We start from the raw sequence: 27,725 nt of genomic DNA on the forward strand, positions 1-27,725 counted from the left end.
CCACTAGCAATATTATTTTGTGAAAGTTTGAAAAGGAGATGAATGAACTCAAAAGAGATGTTGAAGTTTGCTGCATGTGTTGGAGTTTTATTTACAACAGAAGACCGGTGGCGCCATCTAGTGGCTGTATTGGAGCATTGCAAGTATGTCTAAATTCAGCTTCAACATCTCATTTAAACTTCTTGAGGTTTAAAAAGTCCTTGAACCCAAACTTAGATCATGTGAGTTCATTATAGTTCTTTAGTAAATCAATCTGCATTAAATCTGCATGATTCCAGCCGCTTTAGAGCTTCTACTTCAGTCTCCTTTCATCTCAGAGGAGACGAGGATAATCGTGTATAATAATAATGTATTTTGTTAATCCCACATGTTGTAAAGGTGTTTCTAGGTATTTAGGAAGGTAGGTAGGGTTTGCACATAATTAGAAATTAAGAAAAAAGGTGGAAAATAAACATTTATACAATATAAACATCTGAAAATAGCAGATACAACAGAACTGTAAGAGTGAAAATATAAGAGTTCACTGTGTGAACAAATATGTAAACTATCTGACAAATAAACCAAGGCTAAATTACAGCTAACACAATATAGAAGGGGGAGATTGTTTACATTTAGTGTGCAAGAACGAAGGTGTTTGGAGTTTTCTACCATCAGTGTTGAAGCTTCTTAATGAATGAACATCAGTCGAGATGATTTTAAAATGCTCAGCTCAACTTAAATCACAGTTTCTTCACAAAATAACTTTGACCGAGCAGCAAACCTGTGCATTTTCAGCCTCTGAGTTTTGGCTTTCTTCCCGAGCGTCTTCATGGATTTCAAAATGAAGGATTGTTCTGGGAATGATTTTCTTTATTCTGCCGAAAGTAAAATCAATCAATCAATCAATGTTTATTTATATAGCCCAATATCACAAATGTTGCATTTGGCTCAGTGGACTTCACAGTGTGTACAGAATATCAGTATGACAATACGACACCCTCTATCCTTAGACCCTCTGTCCTCAGACCCTCTGTCCTTAGACCCTCTGTCCTTAGACCCTCACATCGTACAAGGAAAAACTTCCGGAGAAAACCCACAGTTTAAAGGGAACATGGAGAAACCTCAGGGAGAGCAGCAGAGGAGGGATCCCTCTCCCAGGACGGACAGACGTGCAATAGATGCCGTGTGTAAATTGAAAAGATAATACATTTGCAACATAGGTAGACCAAATGTTTGGAAATGCATGTGTGTATAATAGGAAGATGAATCCACGAGGATATCCATCCAGGACCGATGATCCAGGACCACAGCCACGACTCGCGATCCAGGACACAGGACCGCAGGATCATCCATGACTCCGGATCCCGGCGTATATAGACACCAAAAAGAAAGACATGTGGGGAAGCTGGGTTAATGGGAACATGAGAGTACACGGGTATAGACAGAGAGAAGGAAGAAGTAAGATGTCCCCCGACAAACTAAGCCTATATCAGCTAAACTAGGGGCTGAATCTAATCAGCCCTAACTATAAGCTTTATCAAAAAGGAAGGTCTTAAGCGCACTCTTAAAAACGGATAGGGTGTCTGCCGCCCCAACACAAACTGGAAGCTGATTCCACAAATGTGGAGCTTGATAAGAAAATGACTGTTTGTGAACACAGCTGCAGCTGGATAAGAAAACTATTATGATATAAGAAGAACAATAACAAATCCAACCAGCAGAGGGCCACATAACAACCTACATAATAATCTAACATTTTGTCCAAGAAAACTATTGAATGTTCATAAAGACCACTTTTAAAGAGACAGACAATTATATAAGTAGATGGTGATAGAAAAATATTAGACTGAGTGATGTATTTATGATTCTCATCGAATTATAATTGTCATTTGGAATTTTCTAGATTTTTTAAAAACATTTTTAGAATTAATTAATTTCCGAATTTATTGAGTCTTTCAATTCGAGATTTTAAGGGATGTTTGTGGTGTATTTTCCAGGATGTACAGCATAGTCCCAACAGCACAGAGGGTCATAATTGATTACACGATTTAGTTGAACACTCGATTCTGATTGGTCAATCCGGACATTTCAGAGGTCGTTGTGACAGTAGTACAGACCGTGAGGAGGATGGAGAGAGAGAAAGAGGTTAGAAGATGGATGAAGTCAGATAGACCAGAACCAGACAGGAAGTAAACACTAACATTACTAAGATTTAGGAGGAAGTCAAATGTGTTTTTATTCCAGATGAAAATGAATATAAACGGGTCTGTCTTCTTGTTTATTGCACTGCAAGTGAATTCGTTGCATGGTCATTTATTATTCAGTATCAGTTATCAGTTTATTCCTCATATAAATGCAGATTTTCGGACATTGATTTGTATCATATTATGGAAGAATTTGGACATCAAATAAAGTAGAGACCTTCGGGAGGAAGTCAACAATAGTCTGTTCTTTTATCAGAGAGGCTTCTGAATATATATTACACTCTCCTTTCTGTCTTCTTGTTTATTGGACTACATTTTTTACATAAAGATCAAATGCAGGAATATAAATAGTCTTTTTCTTTTACCTAATTAACGTGAGATGTTCCTAATGATGAAATGGTCCCACTGCAAACAATTTAACATTTAAAATAATAAACCCCTTGTTTAGTCGTACATTTAATTAATTATTCGCTCCTTTATTTCTCAGTAGTCATTTTGTTCTTATTTGACACACAGACATTTTTCAAACATAGATTTTTTACCATATTTTAGGTTCATTTTGACTTAAATGTTGGTTTCAAATCAAGGCAAATTGGCTCCATGGTGATATATGGTGATAGTAATCTATTACTTGCAGAGGAGGAGCTGCAGCAGCAGTCTGAGCGTCAGTCGGAGAGGTGAGTCCTCCGAGCCACACCGACTAAACACCGGGGCAGAGACGCCTTTTACCCCCTGCGGAGGCACTGAGCTCCGACAGGATTTATTATTATCAGCGCTACTAAATTAATAATGAAGCTTTTTAAAAATCTTTAATTTTACGGATACTCGCGGAGTCTTTCTGGGTGCTGATGTGAGAGGAGCTTTTTTTTGGATTTTCTTCTTCTATAAGGATCTATTTATTAAGTATGTATTTCTAAATTATTTTCGCAATTGTATTTAATGTTTTAGAATCAATTAACTTCAGAAATAAATTAGTCTTCAAGCTCTAGAATTTAAGGGATATTTTTGCATGCTTATATATGCATAATAATCAACATATTAAAGTCACAACAGTAGAGGATTATTTCTTTCTTTCTTTACATTTGGATATTTTATTTTAATGCCTTCAGGATTTTTATTGGAGACAGTTTCCTCAATTGTTCCTTTTGTTATGGATTCACTGAGTTAATATTATCACCACTATTAAGTTATCATCAAAGCATTATTCAAACCTTTAATTTATTGGGACACTCGCAGAGTGTAAGGATCTCTCCTTTTTTTTGCATAAGGATCTTTTTTTTTAAGACACATGGATTTGTATTGAAGACGGTTTCCTTCATTCTTCTTCAGTGGCTTCAGAGGACGGTGTGTGCGTCAGAAGCAGCTGGATTTAACCACCTGTCAATTATCACTTTACACTGAAGAAATGGATAACAACACCATGTGGAATTTCACCCAAGTTCTGTCGGAGCTGGACGGGACAGAAAGTGAGGAAGAGGAACATGATGAAGGCAGTGGTGGTGGTGGAGGGTTGCGTATCCTCCTCGGTTGCGTCCTCTTCCTGCTCATCGTGTCCACGCTGCTCGGGAACACGCTGGTTTGCGCCGCCGTGGTTCGTTTCCGCCACCTTCGCTCCAAAGTCACCAACTTCTTCGTGATCTCGCTGGCCGTGTCCGACCTGTTCGTGGCCGTGCTGGTGATGCCGTGGGAGGCCATCACCGAGGTCACCGGCACCTGGTTGTTCGGGCGATTCTGCAGCGTGTGGATCGCCTTCGACATCATGTGCTCCACGGCGTCCATTTTGAATCTGTGTATCATAAGCGTGGACCGATACTGGGCCATCGCCAGCCCGTTCAAATACGAGCGGAAGATGACCCACCGGGTGGCGTTCGTTATGATCGGCGTGGCGTGGTCGCTGTCCATCCTCATATCTTTCATCCCGGTGCAGCTCAACTGGCACCAGGAAGGCATGGAGGAATCTATGGTGGAAATGATGGCGGGAAACGGCGGGAACTTCACAAACAGCAGCATCGGCTTCAATGCCAAAAGCTGCGTCGCCAACTTGAACAAAACATACGCCATCTCCTCCTCGCTCATCAGCTTCTACATCCCCGTGGTGATCATGATCGCCACGTACACCCGCATCTACCGCATCGCTCAGATGCAGATTCGCCGCATCACGTCTCTGGAGAGGGCGGCGGAGCAGGCGCAGAACCAAGGCCACGGCGTGAACAGAAACCAGCATCAGCATCACAGGTCCAACGACGAAGCCTCGCTCAAGTCGTCCTTTAAGAAGGAAACCAAAGTCCTGAAGACCCTCTCCATCATCATGGGGGTTTTCGTCTTCTGCTGGCTGCCGTTCTTCGTGCTGAACTGCTACATCCCTTTCTGCGACCCTCCATGCGTAAGCGACACAACCTTCACTGTTTTCGTGTGGTTCGGATGGGCCAACTCCTCCCTGAACCCCGTGATTTACGCCTTCAACGCAGACTTCCGACGCGCCTTCGCCACCATTCTTGGATGCAACCAAATGTGCTCCAACAACACGGTGGAAGCGGTGAACTTTAGCGACGAGCTTGTTTCCTACCATCACGACACGACACTCCACAAGGAGGCGCTGGTTCCCCTGCAGCCGCAGCAGCATCCTCGCACAATAAACGCCTCTGGGTCGGACAGCCTGGAGGACGCTCAGATTGACGAGGAGTCGATCATCAACAGACTGCTGCTGCTTCCTGCCACCGTGCAGCTGGAGGACGACCCTGAACTTTCTCTGGAGACCATCACGCCGTTCAGCTCGAAGAATGAAGCTCTTATTCCAGGACAAGTCCATCAGGACGGATAGGAGACACATCATCAAACAGGAACTAAACAGGAACATTATTTACATGGATTGTTTGGTGGCAAAAATGTAATTGTTTTTCTGACATCGGTGGCAAAAATATCTGTGGATGTCGAATAACTGATCTAACAACCTTTCCAACTATACACTAACCTACCTACCTACCTACCTACCTACCTACCTACCTACCTACCTACCTACCTACCTACCTACCTACCTACCTACCTACTTACCTACCTACCTACCTACCTACCTACCTACCTACCTACCTACCTACCTACCTACCTACCTACCTACCTACCTACCTACCTACCTACCTACCTACCTACCTACCTACCTACCTACCTACCTACCTACCTACCTACCTACCCACCTACCTACCTACCTACCTACCTACCTACCTATCTACCTATACCTACCTACCTATAACTACCTACCTGACTGAACAGGAAGTTAGGTAAGGGAAAATAAAACCCTTAATCTTTACTTAAACTATCAAATGTGTCTTCTCATATCGAACATATCCTCTGAATTGTTTTTCTGTTGGTTTATATGAATTATGGAGGACTTAAAGAGCTTACGAAATGAAGGACAATACTGTTCTTATTACGATAATATATATACTATTATTAATGGGAAATCATGTCATTCATGACAATATGCCCGCAGTATTTATAAATCGTGGTTTATTACAACTTTCCATGCTCACTTCCGATGTTACACGACCGCTCCGAACAAAACAGCTTTCGCCGGTTAGTGACGTCACGCACGTCACGAGTAGAACACCTGTTGAATAATACACTACCTCTGTGGCTGATGTCGGACTCTGGAGACAGAATCGAGTGACAGACAAGACTCATTTGGCGGAGATCCGATGCGGCAACAGAACACAGACTGGTATACATTTGACTTTAATTCATAGAGATTCTCAATAAATAGTAAATCAATAATAATACATCGTAATGTAGCAGGCAAACTTGGCTCAGGCAACAGAACAGAGACTGGTATATACATTTGACTAAAATTCATAGAGATTCTCAAAAAATAGTAAATAAATAATAATGACTCTGCTGAAATAACCAGTTTAGATACATATAGCTGGTCAGGCTGTTGTAAATTGACCAGCCAGTATATATTAGGCTGGAATGGTTGGCTGGAGAGGGGTTTTGGACACTTCAGCTGGCCAGGAGGGCTGGTTTATCCATCTATCACCAGCTTATGTTTAATAATAGTATTAAATATACCATGCTGGGAGCTTACCAGGATTCCAGGTGACCAGCATACATTAAATACTGGTATGATTATTTAAACAAGAGAACATAAATATATTACAAAGATTCATTGTGTCATGTATTCTGGTATCTACAAAATAAAGACATTGTATAGTGTTCATAGCAGTATTTTAATTTAATAAATAGCTAGTTAATATAATAAAATACACAGTAACAATACAATAATTATACAAATAACAACCAACCTGCAAATCAACCTACACATCAAAATAAATATATTATCTAAAACCGGTGCATTTGATTTAAAATAAAAGTAATACATAGAATTCAATATTTAAATGGTAACAAAAACCGTAACACTATGTATGATAAGAACAAGGCAACAAAGAAAGTGTTTTTGTTTTTCCTTGTTCATGTCCATAATGTTTCCCGTTGTGTAGCGTCCAGCCTTTCCCAATCTGACCTGCACTTCTGTCTGTTGAAGCCACTTCTTGAAGCAAACTGAAAAGAAATGTACAGATATAAGTACACTGTAAAAAGAAAACTTAATATTTACGTTAACATTTGGGCTGCTGTGGTTGCCAGAACCGTTAAAGTATAATACATTACAAATTACAGTTGGTTGGCATAGAGTCTAGACGTTACAGTCAACAATTGCTTATGGTGAATTACAATGGCAAAAACAAATAGAGCGAGTGTACACGGTGCAGCTGTATTATCTGGGAAATAGAAGAATCGGATCAGGATTCGGTATTGGCAGACAATCAATATCAAATGAATCGGATCATTATTAGCATCTGATCACCTTTGTCGACTTGCAGCCTAAATACAAAGATAACTCCACTCCTCTCCTACCACTCTTACCTCTAATAAGCCTTGGTAGAACTAGTGTCCGAGTCATAGGGTCCAGAGGCCTGTACTACGAAGCCGGTTCAACCTAACCTGGATATGTTTGAGTTAGCCGGTTGGCCTAATCCAAAACACACGCGCTCTCCCTAAACGGTCCTACGACGTGGGTTATCAAGTGGATCGCTCAAGCCAGCCGTGTCCTATCTAGTTAGGTGCGCGTTCACATGAAAGGGGTGGTATCTGGAGCATTCGACCAATCACAGACATGGAGAAGCGTACCGACAGCGCAGCGTCATACTTCCTGAATGAAAAGTGAACTTTAATACTAGTCAAATATGAAGAAGTTAAACTTTAAACATCCATGACTTAAACACTTGATCAGGATCAAAGCCACATAGCTGCACCTGCAAGGTGAATACAGCTGGGACAGAACACGTGTTTGAATGCGTACATTAACAGGTTCATGATATCACTGCCCGTCTAAAACACGATCTGACTTCAATTACATTTGTCTCGAGTGTTTCCTCAACTTATGTGCTGCTTAAAATAATCCTTCTGCATCCAGTCTGTGACGCTGTGAGTGCTGCACGGCCAGATACGGCTCAGCTGACTCAGATCAGGAGATATGTGATACATTATGAAGTGATATGCCGCGGACTGTACTTAATGTACTCTGATCCGGTTACTTATGTTGTGGCCGATATTTAAGTAAGCTTTCTTAACGCTAATGTTATAATAGTCAGATTGCTCTGAAGATGGAGGTGATATTCTATTCATGTTCACGTTCACACAGTCGGTGATTTTTGCCGGCCTTCTTTCCTGCAACGGCAGCTTTTCTGTGTTTCCTTTCTCCTGTGACTTGATCGCTTTAAACTCCGCACACTGAGCTCTGATTGGTCAGCAGGCGGTGCTTTCACTGAGTTGAGCTCTTAGCCTGCAACCTAACCTGCTCCGGGGCAGTTTAGCCGTTCAGCATAAGTTACCATGGAGATCTAGCCCGCTAAAAAGAGAACCAGCTTCGTAGGACCGGAAAGCCGGAGTTTTCCCTGAAGTTAGCCGCGAAGAGAACATCCTGCTTCGTAGTACAGGCCTCAGGACTGACTGAAGACATGTGGAACAGAGGACAGGCATGGTTCCATGTACAGGAAACTGGAACAGGTGTTTTCATCTTTTCTGCCTGAAGATTCACAAGTTCTTGATCAGGTGTTTGATGTGGGCTGGCATGATCCTTTTTGCAGCGATAAATAAAGAAAACAAAGACATTTTTTTTAATAATGGTAATGATGGTAACAACAATAATATTAGTATAATTATGTATATAGCACTTACACAATTGCAAAGTGATTCTCACAACAAAAATAAAGAACAAAACAATATCAACAATAAAAAAACTAATTATTACAGGAATGTTGAGACAAATAAATGTTTTTTCAGTCTTTACAATGCACTGTCAGCACACGGAGCAGCAACCATCCGGCTCGGCCTTTTGCTGCATATCATCTCCTCCCTCTATCTCTCTCTCCAGTAGATCTCTACTATCCAATAAAACAGAAATTCCCCAAAAAAATCATATTAAAAAAGTTAAAAACAATGACTGGCTGTTGGCATTGAAATGGATTAGAATCTCACCTTTTTCCTGGATGTCAGGAAGGCCATGGAGTCGTTCCCTTCAAGTCCGCAACCAGTCATAGGAGTTCAAATGCAAAGCCTGAATGATGACAAGAGCGAGAGACATACATTTTACAATTATATTTTTAATTCATACCAGAGCAGTGTGTACAGGCCCTGTACGACACGCAGAGAACAGATCAAATCCTGACAGACTCACACACTTTGGTGATGTCCTCATCTGATAATGTTTCATTTTTTAGCAGCAAAGTAACATGTATGTCAGACCCAACTCATTTACAGTATGTTTTGCATCTCCTCAACAATGGTCTGTATAGTTGAGTAGAAAAAAACTGTCCCTACAATTTCAGGTAGATTAACACACATTTGTAAGAAAAGTTTACAATGAAGCACAAAACCCCTCTTTGTATTAAGCGAGCTGCCACAGAAAGTGCAGCTTAACATGCTAACCTTTGGTGAGCTACAGTAAAGCTAACTTCATGCTCAACACAAAACCTTTAACGTGCATTACATTGACGATTTTAAACACAACTTAACTTTCTCTACTTGTAAGATAACGTTTAGTTAACTTACCCTTAAATAACTACATCACGTTTTTCAGTGGAAACACAAACTGCAGCTAAGACAGCTAGCTCTTAAGGGAAGTAACATAGCCTCATGGCAAACGTAAGGTTGAGTTAACGTAACGTTGTAAGAAAGCAAAACGAACCTTCGAGAAAGCGTTTACTCTCTCTCCTTAGCGGGCATTGTTGATTGTTCGAAACACGATCTCTCGATGTGCTGCCCCACACATCGTCGGTTACATCGACCCCGGGTTACCTGGTCTAGCAAACGTCCGCCTCGTACGACGCACTTGTTTTGTCCATATACGCAACATTTGATCATTTTTTGGCCACAAAAACATCCCATAACCAGATGTTGAGACGGCCCCACATCCCCATACAACATATCGCTTGCCAATTATTCTTGGCGTCTTATTGCTGTGCATCCTTTGTCGTAATATTTGGCCCTTCAATGCATTCAAACGGGACTGAGCTCAGCTGTGTTCCACTCATGACGTCACCGCCGGAAATGGCCGAAGTTGATGTTTCCGGCGCAACGAACGATTGTTACTAACTGACAACTTTTGTATGCTGTTATAATCGTGATTTATTAAAAATAGATCAATAATAAAAAAATCATATGGCACATTCCACAATACAAATGCAACCTCTATCATATACTAAGCCCACTAACAGGTGCTAAAAGCATTTCGTAAGCTCTTTAAATCTTTAAATCTGGTGAAATACAACTCAAGAGACTTTGTAGCTGAAGCTTCAGATAAAACATGTTTTATTGAGTTTCTGCCATGTGACTGATTGTGCTGTTGGATTCGTGTGTGGACACTTGTTTAAATGGAAGCAGAATTAGTTATTAATACTTAACATATTGAGGTTGGTAATTAAATAATGGTTTTAAAGGAAACAGATTGTTTGGTCAGACATTAAACCGTATTTATTTCACCAGAACCACTGAATGTTTCCATTATTCCACTGTATGAATATGTCAATCCTAAAACACCAAGAAACAGCATCTGCCCTGTGACAACAGGAAACACAAGGGACTCAACTGGGACTCAAAGCACAACAATGAACAATTAACTAAATGATAGAGCATTCATCAGGAGTTTTTGAGATGATGAGAAGAAGGTCGAGGGGTTCATTGAGTCCGGTGAAAATTAAACTTGCAGAATCTCCAGGTCGTCTTGTATTGTGGTTTTGTGTATTCGTGCATTAAAGGACGACCCAGCCACATCAACGTCTTCCACCACATCCACTTTATTCTCTGCACGTTTCTAATCTTCTTACAACAGATCGCTTATTGGTGCAGAAAGTGTTGGTGGACGATTATCATTCCTCAGGTGTTGGAGAATACTTCAATCTTCTGTTGGCCGAAGAACAAAGGGAACCAATAACCTGTACCAACAAGTATCAGGTAGCTCAACATGGAAGTTCTCTTAGTTGAGTAAACGTATGAAGTGTTGGACACGTTGCAGACAGAGACGTTGATGCTGTCAGTGATGAGGATCTGTTCTCAGCTGTGTGCGTCACTCTTTAGTGTCCCCTGGTCTGCTCTCAGCTGTGTGCGTCACTATTTAGTGTCCCCTGGTTTCCCAGCTGTGTGCGTCACTCTTTAGTGTCCCCTGGTCTGTCCTCAGCTGTGTGCATCACTCTTTAGTGTCCCCTGATCTCTCAGCTGTGTGCGTCACTCTTTAGTGTCCCCTGGTCTGTCCTCAGCTGTGTGCATCACTCTTTAGTGTTCCCTGGTCTGTTCTCAGCTGTGTGCATCACTCTTTAGTGTCCCCTGGTCTGCTCTCAGCTGTGTACGTCACTCTTTAGTGTCCCCTGGTCTGTTCTCAGCTGTGTGCGTCACTCTTTAGTGTCCCCTGGTCTGTTCTCAGCTGTGTGCATCACTCTTTAGTGTCCCCTGGTCTGTTCTCAGCTGTGTGCATCACTCTTTAGTGTCCCCTGGTCTGTTCTCAGCTGTGTGCATCACTCTTTAGTGTCCCCTGGTCTGTTCTCAGCTGTGTGCATCACTCTTTAGTGTCCCCTGGTCTGCTCTCAGCTGTGTGCGTCACTCTTTAGTGTCCCCTGGTCTGCTCTCAGCTGTCAGAGGGCAGCAGGGAGCGGCTGGGGGTTAATCTTTAACTACAATATAAGTCATATAGAGTTTGAAGTGAGAGCTGCAGCGTCACACTGCTTCGTCAGAGAGCTGGACGCAGAGGACGGATGAAGAAGCAGAGGAGTCACTCCTGATGGAGCACACGGTCAGATCAGCAGGAACCTCTTCTTCCACACAGACCTGGCCCTCACAGCTGACGGAGTTCATGAGAAGAAACTGAGTGAGTGGGACTTTGATTCATTCAGTGTCTGATGTGTCAAACAGCTGCTCTGTGTGGGTTCACGTGTTCACCTCCTGTCTTTAGAACGACTCACTCAGTTTATCTGACAGCTGATGTTAGAAACTACAGCTCACTGTCTTTAAAGTCTGCATGTAGAAACAGATGTTATTTCCTCATCACTAACAAATATAATGAAGCCGTGTGTCTGTCTCCATCAGGTGGCTGCAGGCTATCACCAACATGGAGAGGTATCACATCAACACTTCACATGATGCTTGAAACTGTTTCTCCCTTCAACACATTCTCTCTCACTGACTGGCTGCTTGCTGTCTCTGCTCCTTCTCCTGAACATTGACTCTGAACAAACCTGTAACTCTGTAAAACACATTCAGGTTGAATCCTGATTCTGGACTGCAGTTGGACTTTGATGCTTCTCTTATCTTACGCAGACTCATATTCCATATCTATTGAGGCGTCTGTGGGTCAAAGTGCTCTCATAGAAAGGTCTCTGTTAATTAATAACTCAGAAACAGTGTATTATTGTTAAGATGGAAAAAACAGTCTTTGAAGTAAGAACCAATCAATGCAGAGAGATCTGAGGACTGGTTAGGATGTCCAAGGGCTATTTCCAGAGGTCCAGGGACTAGTTCCAGAGGTCCTATGGACTAGTTGCAGAGATCAACGTTCTTTAACTGTCCAAAAACCACTGAAAGCAGAGACATACATCTTGTTGCTTCTGTACATTGTTGTCTTTCTATTAGCTCCAAGCAGCAGAGAGAAGAGTCTCCTGAACCCAGCTGTGTGTCCCTGAGGAGTGATCGGTCTAAGGGTGCTCTGATTTTCTTCAAAGATGGACATCCTTCCAATGACCCAGTGTAAGTATTTAAAGCCAATGATTTGTTGGCATCTGCCTTTAAACATGATGAATCATGCAGAACACAACTTATGTTGAATCTTTAAAACATTGATAAGCAACACGTTCGCACTCCCAACCTATCACATATTGACGGACGGTCAGGGCCCCTCCCCATCACTCTATTACGGACAGGGTACCCCTTGAGAGTCAGTGTTCAAAGGGCAGGGCGTCCCATTGACTTGTATAGAGGTCCCTGAATGTTGGTAATAGACGAGTTGGGATCGCGGCAAAATGCTCTTTGCAGATCCAATCTCACAACGTTTATCAACCTTTTTCTTACTCAATATCAAGCCACACTTATTGTGTTTACTTCTTTATTTTAATTGAATAATGTAGGACTTTTGTTGCCGTCAGTTAGGAGGAGAGTAGGGGCTCAGAATACTGAAATCTGTATTGTTTCATTGTTTTTTCCTTCTAATTTTGTATTATTTTCTAAACCACACTGTTATATACTCAACAATAACACACAATTATCCTTGTGTTTATTTATTTGTTTGATTAATAAACACAAGTTGGAGTCCGTCAGGACCGAGGGTCGGAGCAGCTCATTTGCTTTAGAGAATATTACACCCGGAAGTAAGTATTCTCTCCGCTTCGCTTGACAAACCCCGTGATAGTCCTCAAGCTCTGTGATTGGAGTGTGTGCTCCAAGGGTTACGCCGAGCGTCGAACAGCACTTTGAAATGGGATGGAACCACGGCAGACTGTCCAAAACTGGATTTGAACGGGTCCACCACGTCCCCCCCTCCCCCACCCCGTCCCCAGAACTACACACGCTGGCTATTGTGTGTTTTGCAACATGTTCTCTATCTATGGCACGTCTCTACTGGGAGTTGTAGTTTTGAAAGACGTTTTCATATTTCCCATAATAAGAAGTTGCCAGTATTCAACTGTGTACATCCCTGGAGGTTTAGGGGATAGGAAAAACTCAAATTTAAAACATATAATTAATAAATGGGTGAACATTTCTTGTGCCCATAATGGGTAGCATTACCCACATGCCAGCTAAGGTCAGAAGAGCTTTATTTAACAGCTGGTCTTATGTCTGTGACCCCTGTTGTTCATTGATGAGCCTGAAACATGCACCTGTCAATGTTCAGAGGCATATTTTGCAAATATGGCAGTAGCCATCGATCAGCTTAAGATAAGATATACTTTATTGATCCCAAGTTGGAAACATTTGCGTTACATCAGCATAACAGTTGTAAATATGCAGTGGTGTTTATTTGTAAATCATTTAGTATAATCACGCAAATTCTGTGTTTTATATTTAATAATTCTGTGTTCTTTATTTATTGAATGTTCAATACCTGACAAGGTCGGAGATGAAAAACTTGGGTCGCAGGTTCCTCAACAGTGCATTACAAGACATCTATCAATATGTGTGTATACCTCCACCATTAAACTGTCGTATTCTGAACATGTCTTATACTATCTACATACATCTTATAAGAGTATACTACATACAGTGTATGTATAATATCAGTTAAAATAAGTGCTTAAACATACAGTAGTTAACATTGCAGGAAAGCAATATATTAGTACTTTGTCAGGCTTAATTTGTATACCCCCAAAGCTTTTTTCTTATTCAAAATAAGACCTTAACCTAAAGTATTCTTTAATGTTTAAATAAAGCCTTATTAGTTTGTCTGTCTGTATCTCCTATTAATATCTAATAATAAAAATATAACACATTTCAATAACATGCTTGAACTACCAGGTGTCCCTTTCTATCAGCTGTGCACCGTTATGGTGTACATATACCAATATACCGATTGGATCAAATATAAAAGTCAGCCGAATTAGTGTTGATACAGCAAGGACACTTATATTGTGAAGAGAAATGTAAGATGTTGTTTAATTGCTGATATATTTATGATCCACGTCACATATTCAGTTTCGGCGGCAGTTCTCCTGTTTGTCTAGAAGTCTTCTCATCAGGGCTCTATAAATAAAGAACTACAGCAGATATGTAATATTTAAAGCAGCTGAACCGTGTATTACAATGCCGTTATGTGATGACCTCCAAAGGGAAAAGCAAGCAAACTCGGAATAAAGTATTTTATTTTTTAAAAATGTTTTCGGATTTCACATCAACAGGAAGTCCGGTTAACTAAAATATCCGTGCGGAACAATACCCCAACCCATAGATCCGTGGGTGAATAATGTCAATCACCACATTACACACCTCCCTTCACATTTACATTTGAATTTGCATTATAGTATTTCGTGAGGCCTTCTAAAATGTTTTTAAATATAATTAGGGTTGTAGTTTAGAGTTTGTAAATTATTGCGTTGCCTGGCGATTTAATACATTAATGTAGCCTTTGTTTCAGCTAGAAGAGGTGTCGACCAGCTGGGGTAATAAGAAAATCGGTGAAATCGAGTGTGACTATTACAAAATAAATAATTATTATATTAATATTGACAATAACAACCGACCGTCGGGGAGCATTCTCATGGCGTCTATTATCAACGCTATGGGAGGTCTATGAAGGTCTATGGGACGCCCGGCCCGTTGAAAACTGACTCTCAAGGGGTACCCTGTGCGTAATAGAGTGACGATGAGGGGCCCTGACCGACCGTCAACATGTGACAGGTTGGGAGTGAGAACGTGTTGTGATAACACATCAGGTGGCTGCAGGCTATCACCAACATGGAGAGGTATCACACTCAACACTTCACATGATGCTTGAAACTGTTTCTCCCTTCAACACGTTCTCTCTCACTGACTGGCTGCTTGCTGTCTCTGCTGCTTCTCTTGAACATTGACTCTTAACAAACCTGTAACTCTATAAAACACATTCAGGTTGAATCCTGAATCTGGACTGCAGTTGGACTTTGATGCTTCTCTTATCTTACGCAGACTCATATTCCATATCTATTGAGGCGTCTGTGGGTCAAAGTGCTCTCATAGAAAGATCTCTGTTAATGAATAACTCAGAAACAGTGTATTATTGTTAAGATGGAAAACACAGTATTTGAAGTAAGAACCAATCAACGCAGAGAGATATGAGGACTGGTTAGGATGTCCAAGTGCTATTTCCAGAGGTCCTATGGACTAGTTGCAGAGATCAACGTTCTTTAACTGTCCAAAAACCACTGAAAGCAGAGAAATACATCTTGTTGCTTCTGTACATTGTTGTCTTTCTATTAGCTCCAAGCAGCAGAGAGAAGAGTCTCCTGAACCCAGCTGTGTGTCCCTGAGGAGTGATCGGTCTAAGGGTGCTCTGATTTTCTTCAAAGATGGACGTCCTTCCAATGACCCAGTGTAAGTATTTAAATCCAATGATTTGTTGGCATCTCGTTTTAAATATGATCAATCATGCAGAACACAACTTCTGTTGAATCTTTAAAACATTGATAACACATCAGGTGGCTGCAGGTTATCACCAACATGGAAAGGTATCACACAAACTTCTCTTATCTTATGAAGACTCATATTTCATATTTATTGAGGCGTATGTGGGTCAAAGTGCTCTGATAGATAGAATTCATACTCTGTTAATGAATAACTCAAGGGACAACAAGGGATCTGAGGAGAAGTTAAGATGTCTTAAGGACTAGTTGCAGACATCTAGGGACTACTTACAGAGGTCCGCAGACTTGTGCTGGATATCTAGGGATTCTTCGCTGATACCTGAGGACTAGTTGCAGATGTCAAGTCACATAACTCTAGGGACTAGAACCAGAGACCTATGGACCAGTTGCAGAGCTAGGTACTAGTTCCAGGGATCTAAGGATGTGTTGCATAGTCTTGCGTACTAGTTGCAGGAGTCTTTGGGACTTGTTGCATATATTTTGTCAGGGTTCAAGTTCTGTAGGAGCCAATGGGAGCTGAGCTCTCACAAGGAGGGTCTGAGCTCCCACATACGCAGTGAAATCCTACATCTGTGGGGGTCGTTAATACATTACCAACAACCATTATTCTAATCACAAATAATGCATGTGTCAATGTAATGAGTAATATTTATGTTAACGAAGTAAGTAGGTTAAAATAAAAACATGTTTTCCAAAAGAACTAGCATCTCTTGAATGACAATATGCCTGCTCTTCACCTCCAAGGTAGTTGAATCTTTTCATATTTCAGTTTGTAGCAAGTACAGGGCTGCTGGTGTGTGTGTGTGTGTGTGTGTGTGTGTGTGTGTGTGTGTGTGTGTGTGTGTGTGTGTGTGTGTGTGTGTGTGTGTGTGTGTGTGTGTGTGCGCGCGTGCGTGCGTGCATGCATTTTAAAGACCCCCTTAGAGCTCAGTTTATAACTCGAACCCTGGATCTTGGGACTAGTTATAGGAATTTAAGGACTAGTTGGAGAGGTCCGGGGACTTGTGGTCAATATCTAGAAGCATCTTTCAGATATCTTATGACCAGTTGCAGAAGTCAAGGTAATAGTTACAGACATTTAGGGACTAGTAGCAGAGATATAGGGACTACTTGAAGGGATCTAGATACTAGTTGATGAGATTTAAGGATTAGTTGATGAGATTTGGTTCCCTGATTTTTCAGCAGCATGACTCTTAACAAACCTGTAAATCTATAAAACACATTCAGATTGAATCCTGAAACTGGACTGCAGTTGGACTTTGATGCTTCTCTTATCGTACGAAGGCTCATATTCCATATTTATTGAGGCGCCTGTGGGTCAAAGTGCTCTCATAGAAAGATCTCTGTTAATGAATAACTCAGAAACAGTGTATTATTGTTATGATGGAAAATCCCGTCTTTGAAGTAAGAACCAATCAACGCAGAGAGATCTGAGGACTGGTTAGGATGTCCAATGACTAGTTCCAGAGATCTAGAGACTAGTTGCAAAAACTTGTTTCCCTACTTTTCTCCTGAACACGAACTCATACCGTTGATACTTCTCTTATCTTACGATGGTTCACGTTTCATATTTATTGAGGCCTCTTCGGGTCAAAGTGCTCTCATAAATAGAATGATCATTTGTACTCTGTTAATATTAACTCAATACAAAGTTGTTATTGTAGTGAATTGATAAGAAGGTGTTTGAAAAAGGAACCAATGCAGGGAAGTCTTCGTTGCAGCAGGGATTTAGAGGGAAAGTTATTTAATCATCACTCCTCAATGTCCTCTGTGAATATATGCAGGGAGCAATGAGGCCGGAGCCCAGGGGCCACAATCAAACTACAAGCCCCTGTCAATAAACATTTTAAACATGAGTTTTCTGACTGAAAGAAAGTCAACTTTAGTGTTTCTCTTAGTCCCCAGCAGCAGAGAGAAGAGTCTCCTGGACCCAGCTGTGTGTCCCTGAAGAGTGATCGGTCTAAGGGTGCTCTGATTCTCTTCAAAGATGGACGCTGTTCTTCTGACCCGGTGTAAGTATTTAAAACTGTTCATATAAACTGGAGAGCTTGCTGTTCCTCAGTCAGACTCAGAATTGGTCTTCCATCAGTGTGAGCATCTGGTTTGCATGATGATGTATTATGACAGAACACAACATCTCTTACTAACTGCTCTGTGTCTTCATATGTAAAGTCTGTGGAGCAAACATAATGTTTCTTCATGATTCCTCACAGAGAGGACCAGCAGAGCTCAGAGGTTCCCAGAGGTCAGTCTGCCCAGCAGCATCAGACTCAGCTGGACTCCACATTTATGGTCTGTACATGAACTACAGCTACTCTACATCTGTTCTGCTCACAGTCTACTCCACGATGCACTTTGTAGATCAGTGGATGGTCAGTCTGTCCGACATGGATCTGATGTTTGGTGAGTTTAGTTTGATTGTGTTGTTCATGTATTCTGTTCCAGCTGCTGGAGGACAACATCATCACTTTCGTGAAGAACGAGCTGAAGAAGTTCCAGAAGGCTCTGAGTTCAGATTACCCAGAATGCTTAGAGAGTCAGAGGGAGGATGAGGAGGTGTTGGACGGTGAGGATGAAGAGCAGAGGAGGAGCAGCAGCAGCAGCAGAGAGGCATTTCTGAACATCTCACTGCACTTCCTGAGGAGCATGAAGCAGGAGGAGCTGGCTGAGCGTCTGCAGAGCAGTAAGAGGGTTCTCGTGACCAACTTTGTATTGTTTGTTTTTGTGTGTTGTTCTCACAGAGGGACTTATATACGGATACAAATTAAATAGACAATAACACAACAAGAAAAGACAAAGAACAAACATTGGGAATCCCCCCCCCCTTCCCACCCATCTTGCCATTTCACGGAAAATCCTGATGTTTGTTAGCAAACGTCTGAGTTCATCTATCTATTATATTATATATATTAGTTATATTATAGCATAACAATTTATCCACATCAAATACATTCATACCTTTTTTTCCCCGTAACATTTCATCTGTTTATGCTGAATTGAGATTGACTCCTAATAATCTACAAAAGCACCAAGTTGTGCATATATGATATTACCAGATCAGCAGCTCTTTTTTAGCCTCTAATGTAAGAGGATTTCTATAGAGATGTAACAAGCTGGATAAATGTTGACTAAAGTCTCAAGAGATGGAGCAAAGTATAAGAAAAGTCTTGACTTACTGATCTGATTTGTTGTGTGTTCATTCAGGAAGTCGTTCTGGAGCGTGTCAGCGTGAACTGAAGTCTAACCTGAAGGAGAGGTTCCAGTGTGTGTTTGAGGGTATTGCTAAAGCAGGAAACCCAACCCTTCTGAACCAGATCTACACAGAGCTCTACATCACAGAGGGGGGGTCTGCAGAGGTCAATGCTGAACATGAGGTCAGACAGATTGAAACAGCATCCAGGAAACCAGACAGACCAGAAACAACCATCAGACAAGAAGACCTCTTTAAAGCCTCACCTGGAAGAGATGCACCAATCAGAGCAGTGCTGACAAAGGGCGTGGCTGGAATTGGGAAAACAGTCTTAACACAGAAGTTCACTCTGGACTGGGCTGAAGGCAAAGCCAACCAGGACATCCTGTTCATATTTCCATTCACCTTCAGAGAGCTGAACGTGGTGAGAGAGAACAAGTACAGCTTGGTGGAACTCATTCATCACTTCTTCCCTGAAACCAGAGACGCAGGAATCTGCAGGTTCGATCAGTTCCCGGTCGTGTTCATCTTTGACGGTCTGGATGAGAGTCGACTTCCTCTGGACTTCCTCAACACTGAGATCCTGACTGATGTCACAGAGTCCACCTCAGTGGATGTGCTGCTGACAAACCTCATCAGGGGGAAGCTGCTTCCCTCGGCTCGCCTCTGGATAACCACACGACCTGCAGCAGCCAATCAGATCCCTCCTGAGTGTGTGGACATGGTGACAGAGGTCCGAGGGTTCACTGACCCACAGAAGGAGGAGTACTTCAGGAAGAGATTCAGAGACCAGGAGCAGGCCGGCACCATCATCTCCCACATCAAGACCTCACGAAGCCTCCACATCATGTGCCACATCCCAGTCTTCTGCTGGATCTCTGCTTCAGTTCTGGAGGAGGTGTTGAAAACCAGAGAGGGAGGAGAGCTGCCCAAGACCCTGACTGAGATGTACATCCACTTCCTGGTGGTTCAGTCCAAAGTGAAGAACATCAAGTATGATGGAGGAGCTGAGACAGATCCACACTGGAGTCCAGAGAGCAGGAAGATGATGGAGGCTCTGGGGAAACTGGCTTTTGAGCAGATGCAGAAAGGCAACCTGATCTTCTATGAGTCCGACCTGACAGAGTGTGGCATCGATATCAGAGCAGCCTCAGTGTACTCAGGAGTGTTCACACAGGTCTTCAGAGAGGAGAGAGGACTGTACCAGGACAAGGTGTTCTGCTTCGTCCATCTGAGCGTTCAGGAGTTTCTGGCTGCTCTTCATGTCCATCTGACCTTCATCACCTCTGGAGTCAACCTGCTGTCAGAAGAACCAACAACCTCCTGGTGGCCTGAACTCTTCAGACCCAAACCTGAACTAACACATCTCTACCAGAGTGCTGTGGACCAGGCCTTACAGAGTCCAAACGGACACCTGGACTTGTTCCTCCGCTTCCTCCTGGGTCTTTCACTGCAGACCAATCAGAAACTCCTACGAGGCCTGCTGACAGAAACAGGAAGTAGCTCAAAGACCAATCAGGAAACCGTCCAGTACATGAAGAAGAAGATGGATGAGGATCTGTCTCCAGAGAGAAGCATCAACCTGTTCCACTGTCTGAATGAACTGAATGATGGTTCTCTAGTGGAGCAGATCCAACAGTCCCTGAGTTCAGGACGTCTCTCCACCGATAATATGTCTCCTGCTCAGTGGTCAGCTCTGGTCTTCATCTTACTGTCATCAGGAGAAGATCTGGACGTGTTTGACCTGAAGAAATACTCTGCTTCAGAGGAGGCTCTTCTGAGGCTGCTGCCAGTGGTCAAAGCCTCCAGGAAGGCTCTGTGAGTACAGAAACATTCATATATCATGACTTAAATATTCAGTTCATTATTTTAACATATTACGTGTCTTTCCTTTATCAGGCTGAGTGACTGTAAGCTGTCAGAGAGAAGCTGTGCAGCTCTGTCCTCAGTCCTCAGCTCCCAGTCCTCTAGTCTGAGAGAGCTGGACCTGAGTAACAACGACCTGCAGGATTCAGGAGTGAAGCTGCTGTCTGCTGGACTGGAGAGTCCACACTGCACTCTGGAGACTCTCAGGTCAGGATTCATCAACATGTTCAATTTAAGTTTTTATTTACATACATTGGTAAACCTCTAACCTGCACACGATTGTCTCTAATCTAAATGTAAATCAGTAAAGTTCTATTTGATTCCATAGAAACGTTTGATGTGTTTTTCCTCTATTTTGTTGGATCTTGAATGTTTCCAGACAAATTAGAAAAGTGCAGTAATGTTATCAGATTATTGAGAGACAGTAGTGATTGGCCTGGTTGGACAATGTCTAAATAACCCCACATTAATGGACTGTATCGCTGTACTTCTCTAACCCTCCAGTCCTCACAATGGCCTCAGATTATGTGATGTGTGTGTGTGTGTGTGTGTGTGTGTGTGTGTGTGTGTGTGTGTGTGTGTGTGTGTGTGTGTGTGTGTGTGTGTGTGTGTGTGTGTGTGTGTGTGTGTGTGTGTGTGTGTGTGTGTGTGTGTGTTCAGGCTGTCAGGCTGTCTGGTCTCAGAGGAAGGCTCTGTTTCTCTGGCTTCAGCTCTGAGATCCAACCCCGCCCATCTGAGAGAGCTGGACCTGAGCTACAATCATCCAGGAGACTCAGGAGATAAGCTGCTGTCTGCTGGACTGGAGGGTCCTCTCTGGAGACTGGACACTCTCAGGTATTATACATGTATACTGTATGTGTTCATGTAAATCCTGGTTTTCAAAAAAGTCACAAAGACACAGACTTTAAGAAAATAGGCCAACACAATATCATGCAAGGGTACTGAGGACACGAAGACAAGGAAGACATCTTTAAAATATTAGATTCTGATCACGATTTTAATGTTCATTTTAATTTGCTGACCTAAACTGCCTTTTATTAATTTGGCAATAAAGACAACTACTTAGGAGGCAAGATTCAGAAAATCCATCCCACAACATAAACACAGCAGAGATCATCCCACTCCTGATGGACGTGATCTACACTCCTTTATCTGAACTGATTCTGAAGTGCTTCTCCTATTTTATTTATTTATTTTATAAAGCACTAAATGGCCCCTTAAAATCAATGAGGAACTATCAGATGTCGTGTGAATTCTGTGCAGAACAGGTACCTTCAAATAAAGTGAATGTATTTCCCTCTTCAGATTCCAGGTAAGAGAAACACGTATTGACTGCTGCTCGGAGATGCAGAGTAAACATAATGGACTAACTGAACACTGATACATTCTTACATCTTATTTTCTGATAAATAATTGAAAAAAATGAGCTTCATTCATCGGCTAATCAGATGTTCGACTGACCTAAAATAATATTGTCATATTAGTAACAGCTGCTCTGACCCCCCCCCCCCCCCCTCTTTCAGGATGGAGCCTGCTGGAGTCCGATGGCTGAGACCCGGTCTGAGGAAGTGTGAGTGTGGTTTCATTTGATTCATGAAAACAAAGCAGCCTCCATCTTCAAATGTAACCTTCATCATCAAAGAGTCAATACATGAACAGCTGATAGATGAATAACTGCTGCTGTTCCTCTCCTCAGATTCCTGTGAACTCTCACTCGACACAAACACAGCACAGAGAGAACTCAAACTGTCTGAGGACAACAGGAAGGTGACATGTGTGAGAGAGAAGCAGCCATATCCTGATCATCCAGAGAGGTTTGACTTCTGGCCTCAGCTGATGTGCAGAGAAGCTCTGACTGGTCGCTGCTACTGGGAGGTCGAGTGGAGAGGAGGGGTTCATATATCAGTGACTTACAGAGGAATCAGCAGGAGAGGAGAGAGAGGACTGTGTGTTTGGATGGAATGATCAGTCTTGGAGTCTGTTCTGCTCTGATGGTGGTTACTCTGTCTGGCACAATGAGAGAAGAACACAGATCTCCTCCTCCTCCTCCTCCTCCTCCTCCTCCTCCTCCTCCTCCTCTGGTAGAGTAGCAGTGTATCTGGATCTTCCTGCTGGCTCTCTCTCCTTCTACAGAGTCTCCTCTGACAGACTGATCCACCTCCACACCTGCAGAACCACATTCACTGAACCTCTCTACGCTGGGTTCTGGTTCAGCTCTGGTTCCTCAGCGTCTCTGTGTCCTCTGTAGGAGGAAGAGTCTCCTCCTGTTCCAGAGACTTCCTCCCTGCTGCCCAGAGAGTTCAGTCTGTTCAGGATCACAGCTGATGTTAGTTAGTACCAACCTGAGTCTGAGGGTTTTTACTTCATTATAACATGATTTCTGAACTATTGATATGAAGTCTGACCATTTTCAGACACTTAGCTAAACCAATTGACTGTGATAAAGTGTGCTACAAATATACTGTACTATTCATACTGTGATCCCCCTTGTTGGGAAAATACTGATTCTAATTCAATATCACATGATAAGAAAGGTATCCCAACTATTGCTGTTTACAGAGTAGGGAATGTTTAGATTTTGAGAAAAAGTGATAATTTTGAGAAAAAGTCAGGATCTTGTACATGACGTACAAGAACCGGTACTCCTCCATCTTGTGACTGTGTAACTCTTGGATATCAGCATGTGAAGGACACTGTTCAGGAACTAGTTGATGCTCTGTATGTGATGACTGCTTCCATTCTGGAGAGGATCACAGATACATGGGTCCTGAGGTTGAAGCTCACGCCGGGGACCAGAGATTATTAACATTTTGAAGCATTCAGAAAACGTCAGCATTTTGAGAAAAAGGCAGAATATGAGAAAAAGGCAGAATTTTGAGATGACTGGTGACAAGTGATATTTTTCTAGCACCCCATATGAAGTGTTCTATACATATGCATATGTCAGGGGGTCCGCGGGGTCTTAAAAAGTATTACAAGTTTTTCAAGGCATTACATTTTGTAGCTTGTTTTCAATAAGTATATGAATGGTCCAGAGAGGTTGTTTTCTACAATATGCCTGAATGTAATCATGGAGTAGGTGTGTAGTGTGATTCTGTGTAGTTTATTGATGGCATCCCGTTGGGTTTGACGTCATCTGAACAGGACATCGCACGCTCACTGCTTGATAGCGCGCTGTTGAGAGCTTCATAGTATGTTGAATACTTAATACTTAGGCAGGTTCTTCCCTCTCCTCTCACAGCAGGGAGGGGGGCTCCGGACTTAAGGAGAAACACATTGAGGCCTCAAAAGGGTGGTTATGTCAGAGCCATAGAATATGTCTAGTCATGTTTTGTTTTACACAAACTTGGGAAGGTGTGTCTTATGCCAGAGCCAATAGAATATGTTGGTTGGGTATAGAGGAGGTGTTTGTGGGGTTTTCTATCCGGTTTTTTGAGCATAAAAAGACTGGCTTTTTTGGATTTCGTCGGGGAGAGAGGGGGAAACGCCTGGTATACTCTCTCCTGGTAAGCTCTGTCCTTCAGAGCTGGGTTAATAGCTCTCGGTAAGGTTCTCTCAAACTTGGTAAATATCTCTTGATTTTCTTCATTGAAAGCTGAGTGAATTTTTTGGTTGAAATGCTGAGTGAATTTCTTTGTTTGCTGAGTGGAAATATTTGATGGGAGATGTGTTTGTGAGTATTAGTACCCGCCACTTGTGAGGACCTTCCTCCGAATTCATGCGGATAGGAATGGGTTTTTGAATATTAGTACCCGCCATCTGTGTCGGAAAAAAGTGTATGGAATCGATGTGAATTGATTTGGTGAATGAAAAGTTGAATGTGCTTTTTATTATCACCGGTCTTTTGATGAGGAAATGCCTCTAAATTCTATCGGGAGATTATGAAATGTCACAACTGAATTGGGCAGTTGAAGTGAAACATTTTGGTAATAAATGTAAGACTGTGAATTAAAGTTTCATATTTGAACATGATCACAGCATCATTTTGTTTCGTATGATTATAATGTTGTAAAGAGAGAAGGTAAAACCCCTGTATTAGTTTGGACCTATTTTTCTTCAAATAAACTGATCCCACCTTTTGGACTGGGACAACTTAAAGGACATCTGTGCTCTCCTCTCCTGCTTCAAAGGTAAGATTGCACCCTGCCTCACACACACTGAGGTAGGAACACACCTCATTTACTGATACCAAAATCCTTCAGGATCCCTTAAACAGATTTAAAAGAGTTGTCTGAATTGAAACAGCAGTTAATTGAACCTGGTTCTTCGGGGAGTTAATAGAGGTGAGATATTGCTGACGTTGGTGGATCTGAGCCAAGCGGTAAACTTACATAGACTCAATAACTTCGGTCAGGTCAATTAGTAGGTCAGAGTAATTTACCGGAATAAATTATCAGGACCTCACCGACTCTAAACAGCGCGAAGGTCCGTTTACGCCGGTTGTTAAACAACATCGTTACGGGGAAATGCAAGTCTGCGTGCAAATGGTTGGAAGATAAGGAGGAAGGACAATCAATACTGTATATAGTCAATGTGAAGTGAAGTGTGTCGCCAAGGTAACCGGTTAAAATTCCAAGTGGCGATGAGGTCTTAAAATGTATGGAAAGGGTCTTAAAAGGTCTTCCATCTGACTTCAGGATTCCTGCATAGACCCTGATATAAATCACATGGCAGTCATTGTAACATTAACTAAAAAGCAGCTAGGGTTAACTAATACAAATAAAGAAGTGTAAGAAAAACAATAGCTAAAAAGTACAACATCTAACAGTATAGATTAAAATGAATAAGTATATTTATATACAATGTACAGTATATTTGTGGATATGTTAAGTATATATACGTGTCTGTTTGTAAGTGTAAATCCAGAAGGACACTTTGGTATAAGTCTTGACTACAAACTGTCAGACCAACAATGACAGGTTGTTTAGAGTTGAACAACCTGAGGCTCCCACTATCTGTTAGCATCTAACGGCCCGTCCACACTACAGCGTCGACAGCGTCGAAAACTCCAATCTGCCCATTCACTTTCAATGGGGTGACGTCACGTTGCCTCGCTTTTTCGCCGAACTGAATTGTGGGTAGCATAGCGGTCCGTCTCCGCCGTCTCCGGTGTCAGAAGTTGAACAATGTTCAACTTCTGACGCCGGAGACTCCGGAGTAGCCAGCGCCAGCCAATCAAATCCCGTTTTGGAAAATCTGACAGCTCAAGCCGTAGCCAATCAAACCGCGTCTAAGCTGGGAGAGATATCCCGCCGTTCATTTCTATATTTCAAAAAAAGTTGGAGGAGAAACTAATTATCGCCGTAGCAAATCACCCGGTTTTGTATGACCAGACCCTCTTCACCTACAGGGATACAAACCGGAGGAACCAGGCATGGAGGGAGGTGGCAGTGAGACAGTGGGTGAAACTGGTAGGTTTTCGCCTGTTTGGGGAGTTTATATATATATTGCTCCCATAAAATCCCCGGGGATTTTTGCTTTGTATGTCGGGGGCGGGAGATTCATGTGATTGGTTGTTGGTCGTGTTGCTTGAATAAAATCCCCAAGCTACAGACACGCCCAGCTCCAAGCTTTTTTTGAAGCTGTAGTGTGGACGCTCCGTAACTCTCCTGCTTACAAACATTTTAGCCACCCCTGCTTATATGTATACATATTGACGCAGTTTGGCATTGGTGCATGGGACAGTAATTGCCCTAACCTGTTACTCTCAATAATGCCATCAAAACACCCGAAGGATTATGTGCTACTTCAAAGAGCTAATAATCATATAACAGACCTTAAGAAGGACATCCGACGACTTTCTGACGAGTTGAAAGAAAAAGACTCTCTCGTGTCCGGTCTCATGGAGGTGGCATCGGTGCAGTCTAAACAGCTTGCCTCGTTCAGTACAACTATCCAGGACACTGTTCTGTGGGATCCTTCCACCTGTCCACGGCCTTCCGACTCCTCGACACCTGGCCATCAGCAGTCGTGGTCTGATGTGGTGTGCAGGAGCTTATTGAATGGAGAGACTTCACCGCCTCGCCTATACGCCTTCAGAACCGCTTCCATCCCGGGCACTGACCCGTCCAGATGATCCGGTCCATCCAGCTGATGCTCCCGCGGCACTGACGGTACGTCCACACAGCAGCTTTTCAAAAATCTTGAAAATCTTGGAGCTGGGCGTGTCTGAAAGCTTGGGGATTTTTTGCGAGCAACGCGACCAACAACCAATCACATGAATCTCCCACCCCCGACATACAAAGCAAAAAACCCCGGGGATTTTATGCGAGCAATATATATATATATAAACTCCCCAAACAGGCGAAAACCTACCAGTTTCACCCACTGTCTCTGCCCCCTCCCTCCATGCCTGGTTCCTCCGGTTTGTATCCCGGTAATAGTTCTGGTCGTGAAGAACCGGGTGATTTGCTACCGTAATTTCTCGTTTGGAATATGAGGAAATGAACTGCGGTCTGGCTCTCCCTGCTTACACGCGGTTTGATTGGCTAGCGCTTGTACTGGCAGATTTGCATAAACGTGTTTGATTGGCTGATGCTTCCAGCTCAGCTTCAAAAGTTGAACATTGCTCAACTTTGAATCCTGAAAATCCTGGAAATCTTCGCTTCGCTCCCCCACAATGCAGTTCGGTGAAAAGCGAGGCAAAGTGACGTCATCCCCATTCAAAGTCAATGGGCAGAGAAGCGTTGGAAGCGTTGGAAGATTTGTTTAAAGCTGCTGTGTGGACGTACCCTGACCCGTCCAGATGATCCGGTCCATCCAGCTGAAGCTCCCGCGGTGCTGACCAGTCCAGATCTGCACCCTGCCGACACTGCAACTTCGGCGCCAGCAGCCAACAGT

At 42.6% G+C, this 27,725-nt stretch overlaps 2 protein-coding genes and 1 long non-coding RNA gene across 3 annotated transcripts; 2 read left to right on the forward strand and 1 right to left on the reverse strand.

Moving 5' to 3' along the window:
- Nucleotides 1-3,720: 3,720 nt before the first annotated feature.
- On the forward strand, nt 3,721-5,004 carry LOC117442705 (D(1C) dopamine receptor). The gene has a single exon (XM_071202471.1). The coding sequence runs from the start codon at nt 3,862-3,864 to the stop codon at nt 5,002-5,004; it is 1,143 nt and encodes a 380-aa protein (XP_071058572.1). The 5' UTR covers nt 3,721-3,861.
- Nucleotides 5,005-8,489: 3,485 nt separating this feature from the next.
- Nucleotides 8,490-9,926, reverse strand: LOC139433447 (uncharacterized). The gene is made up of 3 exons (XR_011642910.1): nt 9,421-9,926; nt 8,712-8,790; nt 8,490-8,617 (listed from the first exon to the last, which is right to left on the reverse strand). It is a non-coding gene; the product is annotated as an uncharacterized lncRNA (long non-coding RNA).
- A 1,449-nt stretch (nt 9,927-11,375) lies between these two features.
- On the forward strand, nt 11,376-24,975 carry LOC117442710 (NLR family CARD domain-containing protein 3-like). Its single transcript, XM_034078663.2, is given in 13 exon segments — nt 11,376-11,592; nt 11,811-11,840; nt 12,354-12,467; nt 15,666-15,779; nt 17,728-17,841; nt 18,043-18,121; nt 18,275-18,512; nt 19,034-20,837; nt 20,919-21,092; nt 21,546-21,719; nt 22,409-22,455; nt 22,582-22,822; nt 22,824-24,975. Coding segments are annotated over 12 exon segments (3,417 nt in total). The 5' UTR covers nt 11,376-11,592; nt 11,811-11,832; the 3' UTR covers nt 23,134-24,975.
- The last annotated feature ends 2,750 nt before the right edge of the window (nt 24,976-27,725 follow it).

This window comes from Pseudochaenichthys georgianus, unplaced genomic scaffold, assembly GCF_902827115.2.
Source record: "Pseudochaenichthys georgianus unplaced genomic scaffold, fPseGeo1.2 scaffold_457_arrow_ctg1, whole genome shotgun sequence".
In the NCBI taxonomy this organism is placed as follows: Eukaryota; Metazoa; Chordata; class Actinopteri; order Perciformes; family Channichthyidae; genus Pseudochaenichthys; species Pseudochaenichthys georgianus.